Source organism: Microtus ochrogaster, assembly GCF_000317375.1.
Source record: "Microtus ochrogaster isolate Prairie Vole_2 chromosome 14 unlocalized genomic scaffold, MicOch1.0 chr14_random_3, whole genome shotgun sequence".
Classification (NCBI taxonomy): Eukaryota; Metazoa; Chordata; class Mammalia; order Rodentia; family Cricetidae; genus Microtus; species Microtus ochrogaster.
In genome coordinates, this window is record NW_004949098.1 from 14161790 (window position 1) to 14175532 (window position 13743).

A 13743-nucleotide genomic window follows, 5' to 3' on the forward strand; every position below is an offset into this window, starting at 1 on the left:
CTGGTCTGGAAAGCAACATTCTAAATTTTTATTATAAATTATTTATTTTAAAAAAGATTGAAATGCAAGACTTATGAATGTTTAAAGAATTCAGACAGACCTCTAATGAAGAGTTGACATTAACACTCTTGGAATTCATTGAGACCTCTGAAAGGAAGGAACAGCACCAGACTCATGGTATGGAGGAAGCATTAGCCACATTACACAAATAAAGATTAAAAGGGGGAAAAGCCAGAAAAGAGAGACTTATTTCCCTGATTATCATAAGGATGTCCTAAGAGATGTAATGGAAATCTATGAAAATATGAAGAGTCCTGTATACTTTAACCATGATGGTTTCTATTCAGATATGAAAGGTTGGTTCAAAACCAGAAGTATCAACCGTAATCCAACATTAATCTTTGGGAATGCAGAACACTCATTTGAACTCATTATATAATCCCTGAATGGAGCAGGAATAGAAGGATCTTTCTTGAATATAACTAAGAACATAGGGCACAGTTATTGTCATGTGCAACTCTGTCTGTAGCTTCAGCTGGATAGAGACAGAATACTTGGTTTCTATTGTCAGCACCAAGACAGACAAAGTCAACTGTTTATTTGCTTTCAAAATGGAGCTTCAAAATCCATGGAGCTTCATGATTTCACATCATGGAGACAGACATTTTCAGGTGCACAATAAACTGACTCATAGCCAGACCATATTGATTGAAAACAACAAACAAATCCACAAACACTACACAGACAACTGATAGTTCACAATGATCTGTGAGTGGCATGGAGACGCAGGCGCACTGTGATGGGTTATTTAACAAAGTCTCTACTAATGTTGATCTGAAGTACTGGCTGAGATGAACATCTGCAACGATGTGAGAGCCCACTCTGTTGGAAAATTTGTGTCCAGTTTCTTCTTGCTTTTATCGTGTGTCTGCTAGATAGTGTTTAATTAATTGACAAGTCATTTGACAATGAGATTGAATAATAATAATGATAATAATGAAACAAAGAGGCTTTCTGAAAGAAATTTCTAATAATACAGTAAGACAAAATAAAATAAAGATCATGAATGATAAAAATAAAATTGTAATTATCCTAAGTGGGAAAAATCAGAGCTTTGCTTCTTACATCTTAAAGGAGAAAAGGTTGCATGCCCATTCTCTCACTTTTATTCAATGTAACTCTCAAACATGAGTTATAGAAAAGAGGCCAGAGGGATAAATAAAATGAATAAAAAATATCAAGGCCAGCTGGCCTGGGTCTGAAAAAGCCTGGGATAAAACCGGACTTGCTGAACATAGTGGACAATGGGGACTACTGAGAACTCAAGAACAATGGCAATGGGTTTTTGATCCTACTGCACGTACTGGCTTTGTGGGAGCCTAGGAAGTTGGGATGCTCACCTTACTAGACCTGGAAGGAGGTAGGTGGTCCTTGAACTTCCCAACGGTCAGGAAACCCTGATTGCTCTTGGGCTGATGAGGGAGTGGGACTTGATCGGGGGAGGGGGAGGGAAATGGGAGGCAGTGGCAGGGAGGAGGCAGAAATCTTTAATAAATAAATAAATTAAAAAAATCATATGATGAAGTCAAATTACCACACCAAGTTCTTATACTTAGAATACTCTGAACACTAAACCAGATAACTTTTAGATATGAAAATAGTTTCAGCAAACAGCAGGATATAAATAATGATCATTATATAAAGTCAGCATAAAATAATCAATAGGTATTCTGTGAAATAGAAATAAACTTAGTAAGAAAAAAATCAGGGTAAATTCCATTAACAACTTCAAAACACAATATCTAGGAACCAGTTTAAACAAGAAAGTTAAAGATCCCTACAATGAAATTGTTGGGACATCGAATAATGAAGTTGAAGAAAATCGAGGAGGGAAAAAAATCTTTGACACCCCCTAGTTAACATAACCATGCAATGGTAACAGTGTGATTAAAGAATGCAGTCTATGTCAATTTCCCAGGGACATTAATCACAGAGTTGGAAAAACAGTCGAGAAAATAATCTATCATCCATTGAAGTGAGTGTTACAGTGTTCATTTGTGCATTAACTTAAGCATCTCTTGCTTTGAATTGCATTGAAAGGGTAAAACCTTGTGTTTACAATCAGGAGAAGAAAAGGAAATAATGAGTTTAATGTTAGCTTAGTTTTGGAAGATCTGCTACGTGGGAGTAAGGCCACATGTGAGACTGTTGTGAGGCAGAAAATTAGGACAGGAGTGTGTGGAGCAATGTTGAGTATCTTGCAGAGATGAAAGATGAGATCACTGACACACTGTTCTCCCCATAAACACAGCGTTAATGACCTCAAAACTTCTCAATGGCCCTGTATTTTTCGATGTTTCTTTATTAAACAAAGTAGCAACCTGAAGACCAATGATTTCCTTCACGACCTTAAGGAGAAAGTCAAGCTGCAATGTACTGCAGTCCTTGATTAGGGATATCTGAGCTTCACTCAGCCCTTGAGTTATAATGATATTATGGGAGGATGTGAGGGTCTGAGACATTTCTATCTGTCAAATACCTGGAAACAGAAATGACCACCTTGCCCTCACATTGTCAGTACCTCCAGTTCAGGTGCCAGAGGGAAGGGAAATGCTGATTATGAAAGAGTGCCACTTCCCAGCTGATCTGAGGGTTTTTATTAAAAACTGTAGATGTATGTGGAATTGATAGTATGCTGAGTGTCCAAAGGGCCATAAAGCCCAGCATCATTATCTTACATGAGTTTCATCGTAGGGACATTAACAGAATATCCGTCATTCTGTCCACAGGACATGCTGTGGCTCCTAAGCTGGTAGCTGATTGACAGGAAATGTGGATTCTAAGGATGTGTCTGGTTACAGGGTAAAAGCTTCCTCCATTTGTTAAGACTCCATGGGGAGTCTGCATTGACTTTGGAGTGAGGAGATGGAGAGACCTGCTTCACTCTCAGTGATACTTGTTCATCACAAATGTACATTTCCAGCCCTATTCTTCATTCCATCCTCACAGCTCACAGCCTCTTTGGTTCCTGATGACATTTATTGAAAGCTTCTTATTGGAGCCAAATTCTACTTCTAATCTGAACACAGAATACGTTCTTCTTTTTTTTTCTCAATTTTATTGAGTCCAATGATTTTCTCTTACTGAGAAGTATCTGCTCAAATGCAAAATAAGATGTTCTTATAAGATACAAAAATTAGTTTAGGATGAAGAGATGAATAAGAGTCATTCCTGGTCTTGCTGTGAACATAGGTTCAATTTCCAGCACCATATGACAGTTCACAGACGTATGCCAAAATAGTTCCAAGGAGTACAATGACCGCTTAGAATCCAAGTGCAAGAACCACAAATGTGATACATGCAAAAAAAATCCCCATATACACGTAGAATAAATGAGCTGGACAGTGCTGGCACAGCCTTTAATTCCAGCACTCAAGAGGCAAAGGTCGGTGGATTTCTATGGGTTGAGGCCAGCCTGGTCTACAAGAGCTAGTTCCAGGACAGGCTGCAAAGCTACAGAGAAACCCTATCTCAGGAAACCAAATTAATAAATAAAAAGAAATCTTTTTAAATATTTTAATTCTGAGAAATCACAGTGCTTCTGCAATCCACATCCTTTAGAACAGTCAGAGCAATTGCAATACGCTCCTCATCTGGTACCTCAGAATAACAGAAAATGACAATTCCAAAAGACCAACCAAAATGTCACCTGAAATACAGTACTGAGAATACCTGAGACTACTCTAGAGAAGTCTTTGCAAATCCTAACTGCCATGAGGTGACACAAGAGCAGCTGTCCTTTGTCAAGCTTTTTCTGAGTTGATTTTCATATTGATACTTTACTTAGGTGCAGATTACTGAGTGTCTTTAAAAAGGCAGCTCGTCAGTGCCCAAGAAGCAGCCTCTAGTCCAACTTGCAGATGGGGTCAAGTGTTCTCCTCCTTTGGGTACTGCTTCTCTGGGTTCCAGGTGAGGGCCTGAAGTGCTGGGAGCAGCCACTGTGGCTATCATTGCATTTTCCTGTTTTAATGTTTTGACAATTGAAATTAAAGCATCTATATAGTGTTATGTTTCCATTTTCCTTTATGGCTTCTCAGAGTGTAGCTCATGACTGCTAATATTGATTCCACATAAATGATAACATCATATTGAGTGAGGTAAGCCAGACCCAGAAAGACAGTTATCACATGTACTCACTCAAAAGTGATTCTTAAACATAAAGCAAAGAAAAACAGCTGCAAATAAAAATACCAGTGAACCTAGACAGCAATGGGTACCCTAAGAGAGACATATATGGATCTAATCTACATGGGAAGTAAAAAAAAAAAAGACTAGATCTCCTGAGTAAATTGAGAGCATGGGGGATTATGGGAGGCGCTTGAATTGAAGGGGAGGGGAAGACAGGGGAATAGAGAAAAATGCGTAGCTTAATAAAATCAATAAAAATAAGAATCACATACATGATGCTTTTACACTTGGGTGCTTTTAGTAAATGTGACAGCAAGGGGTTTATAATTTTAGGTTCCCCTGAGGGCATTGTTCTGCCCCAGTCTCCCACTTCAATACCTGTTTCTCTAGAGCAGAGGGCCATTATCGTCTGTAGGCTCAGTAAGAATGTCACTGAATATGACATTAGTTATATGCATTGGAACCAACAGAGAAACCAGGACAGCTTCCCAAGTTCCTCATCTCTTTTGCATCTGGCCTAGCATCTGTGTTCCTTGCCAGGTTCAGTGGCAGTGGGTGAGAAACAGACATTACCCTCACCCTCCATCCTGTGGAAGCTGAAGATGCTGCAAACGATTTCTGTCAACAGAGCAATGAGCATCATCCCACAGTGTTCCAGTGCTAAACACACTTCCTGGGGTTCCTGCTCACTGAAGTTCAGTATCAGAGCTATATCTGTTTGCCATACATCTCGATGATGTTATCATAAAAATTGTGTTTTTTTTTAAAAAGAGTGAACCTGTTCAACAGAGATTTTTAAAATAATATATGTGATTATCTATCCATGTGTGCCTTATAAGTTTTCAATTTCCTTCTTTAACTAACATCTCCATGATACTATTTTCAAAATGTAATTTTTATGTTTAATAGATTGACAAGACAGAAAATCATTTAATATATACAGGAAACTTTTATTAGACACTCAAATTAAGAGCCTTGAATATTGAAGATTGTTAGTTATCTTGAAGATACAAGTTGACATCCTCACTCTAATGCTACATTTCCACTTGTATTTGCTTGAGATTTCAAAATTCCATTTCAGCAGGTCACACACACAAGCCTCCTACAGCTGATTTACTGCCTATTTTCTGATCTGCATGTCTGTGTCCATCACAGAAGCTCATGTATGAACTTAGATCCATTAGCTGTTTTTCTACTTGCCCAACACTACATGTTCTTGATACAGCATCTTCAACAATGTGGCCACATTTGCTCCTTGCCTTCCTTCACTTTTTGCCAAATTCTTAGGTGGAGGAGTATAAAGTCTCACCATATATTTTGAGCTGACTTGGAAATTGCTATCTACCACACAGTGACCCTGAATCTCCAACCTACCAGCCTCTTCACCCTTCCAGGTAAATTACATGATTCCCCACCCAACTCCATTTCATATTTTATGTGTTGTTCCATTGCAGGTGCATAAAATTCAGAGACTCAATAGTGTGGGTCATGATCATGGTAGCTTTACTTCATAGAAACTCTGCACTTCTTCATGAACCTCTTTTGGACTTTCATATCATTCCCATGTAGGATGAGAAAGCTCAATAAAATGATCCTTAGCACCACTTTGTGATGCACATCTTTATGTTTTTCAGGTTTATGGTCATAGTTCAGGATACTGAAAGTGTACTTTAGGACTTTCTTCATGGGGTATAAGAAGTTATCACAAATTCAGTGACTCTACATCTATGATCTGAGCAGGTTATGTCTGGGTCATTTTCTCAGGCCCTTACAGGTTACAGTAAAAGGCTGAATTTCATTCAGGCATTCAAAAACATCTTGTTATAAGAGCAGCATAAACTTTTTTCTTTATCTTTTCATATTTATTTATTTTTTTATTAAAAATTTCCACCTCCTCCCATTTTCCTCCCTATGCCCCCATTCCTCTATTTTAATTTAGTCCCACTAAGGTTCATAAGATTACCTTGACTTTAGAAATGTCCTGAATCACCCACCCATATACCACCCTTCCACTCTGTCCAATGACTTTTACAGTTATTGATGGGACATGCAGTAAGGAAAACTTCAAGGCTACTCTTAATCAGCATGGATGAGAAGTTGGCTGAATTCCAATCACAAAAACAGGAAAAAATTATTTATTCATGTATGCAGGGAGTCTTTTCTGAATCAAATGTATATATTGAGTCACAAAGGAAAAGTTAACACACTTATGTGATTTTCATATTCATTATAGTTGAATAAAAACCTCTTTGTACATTTGCCCCTTTTTATTATCCATTCATCTGCTAAAAGACACTGGGTTGATTTAAGTTCTGACTAATGTGAGCAATGAAGTTAAAAAATGTATGTAGAAATATGTCTCTTCTAAGATGACTTACATCTGTTTCAGAAAATTACATAGTGCAGAAGTTATTAAATCATCTGGTTATTTGATGTTACCCTGAGAAGCCTCTATACTGAAGTTTACAGTATTTGCACAGTTTGAAGTCCCTCCAGCAGCATATACTACTTCCTCTTTCTGCTGTCTTCCTATAACTTATTGTCACTTTTATAATTTAATTTTAATTTATTAACGTTAATTTATTTTAATTCACCATTCAAAATAAATGATTTTATATTTTTTACTTTGGTTTCTAACTCACTGCCAAAAATAATAATTCACAAATTACAAAACCATGTAGAAATCACTAACCAACTTCACAAGAACCCAGGTTATTGATACTTAGAATCGACTTCCTTACCTTCAGTTAAACGCATTTATTAAGAAGAGATCGGAGAAGGCTTATTAGTCTGCTTCACAAATCTCTTCTGAGGGTGGTGGAGCTGAAAGCACGATTAAGTTTTTGCCTGGGTGAAGCATTTCTTCTCATGGTGTATAGAACTCATCTGTAATATGCTGGTTTTTTACTCTCATACAATTTCAGACAGTTTTCTATGATGGTCCATTGTAAAGTAACATGTAATAGAAGTAACTATTTTGGGAGTTTACATTTTAGGATATTGTACTGTAGGTGGAGATAGCATTAATTTTACACCATTTTAAATGGCAACTTCCTCATTTTCTATTATGCTGATTTTTAGGATGAAATATGTCTTCCCTGGGCCTTCATTCACAGTGGCATTCATGGAAGAGGGTGCTGTGTGCCATGAGCTAATGTCATCAACATCAGACTTTCTGGCTCCAAATCTGGGAATAAATTAATCATTGTTTTCTTCACCCAATAGGTTTGAAGTTAGTTCACTTTTAATCACAGCCCAAGCAATCTAATGCACAAGAGTGGAAACTAGATTTGGGGAAAAAGCAGTAACTAAAGATTTTATGGCTTTTTCTACTATTCGCAATAGAACACGAGAATTTTGTCCTTTTAATCTCCATGTTCTTCCCTTACATATTGTGAAAATACATGTTTAACTGAAGAAGCCTTTGGATTTATATAACCCAGTCCCCAAGTGTCCTATTTGAATAAACGGCACTAAATGATATGAATCCACAATCTTATCTCATTGCAACTGTCACAAAGCCAAGTATAAACTTCTCCAAAGATCCAGAGCATAGCACAACTTAGACTCTGACTGGAGCAGAGTTACTTATCTGTTATATTTTTGACCCTGAGATTGGGAACTTCTTTAATCCACATGCTGCTTACCTTTTTCTTATGATACTGTTAGAAGTTGAGAAATGAGATCAGAATATGCCTATCAGAAATAATTTATCATTTTACATGAAAGATAGATGTATAAAATTATACAATTTATGCAAATAAATGGGAAATATGTGCTACCTAAAACCATATTTAATTTCTAATTATATTTGATTAATGTGAAAATGTTAATGTCAAATAACTACTATGATTTCTATATCAAATGTCTAATCTACCTTGCAAGTACTTGATTAGTAACACATATTTTGAAAGATTGTCACCATGCACAGATTAGATTGGCCTAGAACTTGGACCCCAGGCTGTCCTCTAATGTATAATCCTACTCTTTATGTCTCTCCAGTTCTGAGATTAAAGATGTTAATCTTAACTTCTTACCTTAATGTTTTATTTATTTATTTTTCTGTTTCTTGAAATTTATACATAATACTGGGTTAATAGTTTACTTTTTATATATTCTTTCAGAGTTCACCAACATAAAGCCCAGGTGTGTTCCGTGATTTCTATTATTGCTTCTAATATTCATTCAAACTCAAATATTTTTTATTTATAACATCAATGTATGGTATTGTGGTCTATTGATCTCTCTAAGCTTATTACTTGATTTAGGATGACTCTGTTTCCTTCTGGAGAGAATTTTTTAGTGTTCACTATTTTAGCAAGACCATTTTCACCCAGTTTCAATATTGCTAAATTGTAAGTTATTTTAAAATATGCATTTTTCAAATAAACACTCTTGGTAAATATTAGACTACAGCAAAGACCTTTTGAAAAAAATCAAGTTTGTTTTCTTCCTCTTCTATTTCCAAAAATTTATCATCTTCTTTCAGTTCCCTAAGTTGTGCACGTGACACTTGTTTGTTTCTGCAGGGCGTATCATTGCTTTGAGATTTAAGATTCTCTCATCTCAGTGTTAATAATGTTCTCCAGCATTTACACAGAATGAATTCTGAGCTGTCTGAGGCACTGTTCATTGTCCTCTGTATAAGAGTGGTTATACAGATAGGGAAAAATAAATAAGTTTGGCCTTAATTCTTTCTCTTCCCCCCCTTTCTCGCTCTGCCTTTTTTGTTTCCCCCTCCACCATTTCTTCCTTTCATTGCACGTTCTTTACTCTAAGTTTCTTTTGTTGTGATTTTTTTAACATACTTTATCATTTCTTTTGTTAAACATTAATTGTTATTTTTAGATAGTTTTTATATCTAACATTTCTTCAAAACAAACTGATTTAAAAATATCATGGATTTTAAGCCAAAATTGTTTTTAGAGTGCCTAATTGATTTATGTTTGAGTACTGTAAGACGATAGCATTCAGTGATTGCACACACTCCCCATGATGTTATTTTTCCCTGTTGGTTGACACCAATTACTCATACACACTGCCCAAGCATTTCCTTATGTATTTGATGACTGCTTTGCATAGGCTTCTCCAACTCAACCCAACCTCCTAGAATTTATAGACTAAGTAAGCCCTTTGAATGAGAACTGAGATACATCAGAGAGACAGAAGGAGAAAGATGGTATCACAAATCCAGGTTATCATGTCCCTGCTGCTCTGGGTGTCTGGTGAGAAATTCAAAAGTATTATAATCTTTTTAGAGTCACTTCTTTGCATATAAGAAATTAACAATGTGTGCTATGACAGAACATTCTTACACAATAATACTCTGACAATATGACATTAAAATGATATTAAATCACAAATTACGACTAGTACTATTTCTTGTTTTTTCATATTATGCATCATCATTTTCTATTGCTGATTACAGGTGCCTGTGCAGATATTGTGATGAATCAGTCTCCTACCTCTCTGGCTGTGTCAGCAGGAGAGAAGGTCACCATCAGCTGCAAGTCCAGTCAGAGTCTTTTATACAGTGGCAATAATTACTTGGCTTGGTACCAGCAGAAACCAGGGCAGGCTCCTAAACTACTGATCTACTATGCATCCAATCGGTACACTGGGGTCCCTGATCGCTTCACAGGCAGTGGATCTGAGACAGATTTCGCTCTCATCATCAGCAGTGTTCAGGCTGAAGATGTGGCAGATTACTACTGCCAGCAGGGTTTCAGTAATCCTCCCACAGTGCTTCAGCCTCCAACAAGAACCCCTCTGAGATTCACACCAGCTGCCTGCACACAGCCCTGTACCTGCACACTTCCCCCTGATGCCTGAGGCTGGTGTGTTCAAACAGTAATGTAAAAGTTTGAAGAGCCCAGCAAAACATGAAGGGATCAATGTCTCTTATATCTTTAGGTATGAAAATACCTTTAAATGAAAATGTTGCAAAGAACTTAATACTATCTTTCTATTCCACAAACTCTGCTGTTTAAATAGGAGGGATTTATCTTTTATACTGTCGGTCTTTCAGTGACAATCACAAGATGCTATGGGCAGAAACAATAATGATGGCATGGGTTTTGAAGTGTAGGAAAAAATATTTTTGTTCTTTTTCTGTATTCTGTGGTGATATATTATTATTTTACTGGTCTCTATTTCTTATTTTCTTTTCCTTTCCTAGATTATTTTAGTTTTATTACAAGTTAGTTAATTAAATAGTCTTTTCTGTATCTGTGCGAGTGTGCATTTGTTTGTCTCTATTTACATGTTTGACACAGCATAGTTGTGGAGGTCCGAGGACACTTGGCCATGATTGTGTCTTTGTCCTTTGTGTTTTGGGATCAAAGACAAGTTTAACATCAGGTTTGGTGGCAAGTGTCTTTGCCATCCAATGCATCTTGCTGCCCTTTAAAATCTTTTCTTGAGCCGGGCGATGGTGGCGCACGCCTTTAATCCCAGCACTTGGGAGGCAGAGGCAGGCGGATCTCTGTGAGTTCGAGACCAGCCTGGTCTACAGAGCTAGTTCCAGGACAGGCTCCAAAGCCACAGAGAAACCCTGTCTCGAAAAACCAAAAAAAAAAAATCTTTTCTTGAAATAAATTCATTGTACTCAGTTGGGTATTTCTTTTTTGTATTTTAGCCTATTTATCTAAATGTCTTTTTCTTATTTTACATATCTATCCCAGTTCTGGGACTCCCTCTCTTCCTCCTGCTACACCCACAATTGTCCTATTCTAACTACCTCCATTCCTCAGAGAAAGGAAGGCTTTTCATTGGGAGTCAACATACACTGACACATCACCTTGAGGTAGGACCAAGGCCTTCTCCTTATATTTAGTCTGAACAAGACATCCCTTAAAAAAGAATGGGCTCCAAAAAGAAAATTCAAGCACTAGGGAAAAAAATCCTCATTCCACAGCCAATCCCGACAATCTGCCCAAGACACACAAAGATCATCAACATTAGGAAGACCTACTTTGGTTTTATGCATGTTTCCCTGCCATCAGTCCAGAGTTAATGAGCTCCCACTAACTCGGGTTAGATATTTTTGTGGCTATGCCCATTATGGTTGTGACCCCTTTACTAATATTATTGTTTCTCTCTCTTTGACTGATCTCTGGAAACTCAGGCTAGACTTAGCTGTGAATACTGCTAAGAAGTGCTGCTTCTATCTGTTGCTGGATAAAGGTTCTGTGATGACAATAGTCATTAGTCTGATTGCAGAGGAAGGCTAGTTTAGGCACCCTCTCCAATCTTGCTTAGGGTTTTAGCTTGGGTCATCCTTATGGATTCCTGGGAATTTCCCTGGTTCCATGTTTCATGCTACCCAATAATGGTTCCCACATTTGAAATATGTCTTTCTTTGAAGTCTCTCTCTGTCCTTTTTTCATCTTAACCAACTCATCCCCTCATGTTTTCCTTACACCTTCCATTCTTAACTCCCCCCAGACTTCCCTTTACCACTGCCCCAAGCTCCCAGTTTTTGTAGTAGATTTTGTCTATTTCATCTTCCCAGATCCATATATATATATATATATATATATATATATATATATATATATATTCTACTTTGTACCTAGCTTCTCTGTGGTCATAGACTTTAGGTTGATTGTCCTTTGCATTACATCTAATGTCCACTTATGAGTGAGTTCATAGCATGTTTGTCTCTCTGAGTCTGGGTTACTTCACTCATGATGTTTTTTATCTAGTTCTATCCATTTTCAAGCAAACTACAAGATATTACTTCTTTAAATCACTTAGGAATATTCCACTATATAAATGTACATATTGTCTTTATCCATTCTTGGACACCTAGGTTGTTTCCAGGTACTGGATGTTATAAATAATGTTGCTATGAATACAGTTGAGTAAGTGTCCTTGTGATATGAATGTGCATTCTTTGGAATTTTAACTGATAGTGGTATTTCTGGGACTTGAACTAGATCGGTTTACAATTTTCTGAGAAATGGTCATACTAATTTCTAAAGTGACTTTACAAATTAGTAGCCCTACCCAGGCAAAAAAAATTGGGATTTTGGGGGTGTGGTGGGATGGGGGTAAGGGAAGATGGGGAGAGAAAAGTGAGAAGGGGAGGATGGGGGGAACTTAGGGAAATGGGATGATTGGGATAAAAGAAGGGTGGATATGGGAGCAGGGAAGCACATATCTTAATTAAGGGAGCCATCTTAGGGTTGGCAAGAGACTTGACTCTAGAGGGACTCGCAGGTGTCTAGGCAGATGTCTCCAGCCAGTATCTTGGGCAGCTGAGGATAGGGAACCTGAAATGACCCTATCCTATAGCATACTGACGAATATTTTGCATATCACCATAGAACCTTAATCTGGCGATGGATGGAGAGACAGAGACCCACACTGGAGCACCAGACTGAGCTCCCAAGGTCCCAATGAGGAGCATAAGGAGGGTGAACATGAGCAAGGAAGTCAGGAACGTGAGGGGTGCACCCACCCACTGAGACAGTGGGGCTGATCTATTGGGAGCTCACCAAGGCCAGCTGGACTGTGACTGAAAAAGCATGGGATAAAACCGGACTCTCTGAACATGGCGGACAATGAGGGCTGAGGAGAAGCCAAGGACAATGGCACTGGGTTTTGATCCTACTTCATGTTCTGGCTTTGTGGGAGCCTAGCCAGTTTGGATGCTCACCTTCCTAGACCTGGATGGAGGGGGGAGGACCTTGGACTTTCCACAGGGCAGGGAACCCTTACTGCTCTTCGGTCTGGAGAGGGAGGAGGAGAGGAGTAGGGGGGAGGTGGAGAGGAGTGGGAGGAGGTGGAGGGCAATGGGAGGCTGGGAGGAGGCGGAAATATTTTTTCAATAAAAAATAAATAAATAAATAAATAAATAAATAAATAGTACCCCCACAGCAATGGAAGAGGGTTCCTCTGACTCGGAATCCTCTCCAAGAATCAGAATGACTAAGATCAAAAACACCAATAATCACTTATCTTGGAGAGGATTCATGATCACTTATAGTGTAAGATGGTATCTCAGAGTTGTTTTCATTTGCATCTTACTGATGGCTAAGAATATCAAGCAATTCCTTAAATGTCTTTCGGTCATTTGAAGTTCTTCAGCTGAAAATACTGCATTTAATTCTGTATCCCATTTTGTAGTTGGATCATTTGGTATTTTCATGTCTAGTTTCATGAGACCTATATTTTGGAGATCAGTGTTCTGGTTGATGTGTGGCTGGTGATGATCTTTTTCCACTGAATTGACTGTCATTTTGTCTTACTGACTGTGTCATTTGCATTACAGAAGCTTCTTAGTTTCAGGATGTACTATTTCTTAGTTGTTGCTCTCAGTATCTGTACTACTAGTGTTATATTTAGGAAGTGGTCTCCTGTGCCCATATGTTAAAGGCTACTTTCCCTTTTCTGTTCTATGAGTTTCAGTATAGTTGAAATTATGTTGAGGTCTTTGATCCATTTTGACTTGAATTATGTGCATGTGAATTGATATGGAACTATTTGCATTCTTCTACATGTTGACATCCCATTATGCCAGCAACATTTGTTGAGAATGCTTTCTTTTAT

The 13743-nt window shown here is 37.8% G+C and overlaps 1 gene segment (V, D, J or C); it reads left to right on the forward strand.

Annotated features, from left to right (window-relative positions):
• Window positions 1-9329: 9329 nt before the first annotated feature.
• LOC101994814 lies at window positions 9330-10020 on the forward strand. The segment is given in 2 exon segments: window positions 9330-9413; window positions 9617-10020. Coding segments are annotated over 2 exon segments (453 nt in total).
• The last annotated feature ends 3723 nt before the right edge of the window (window positions 10021-13743 follow it).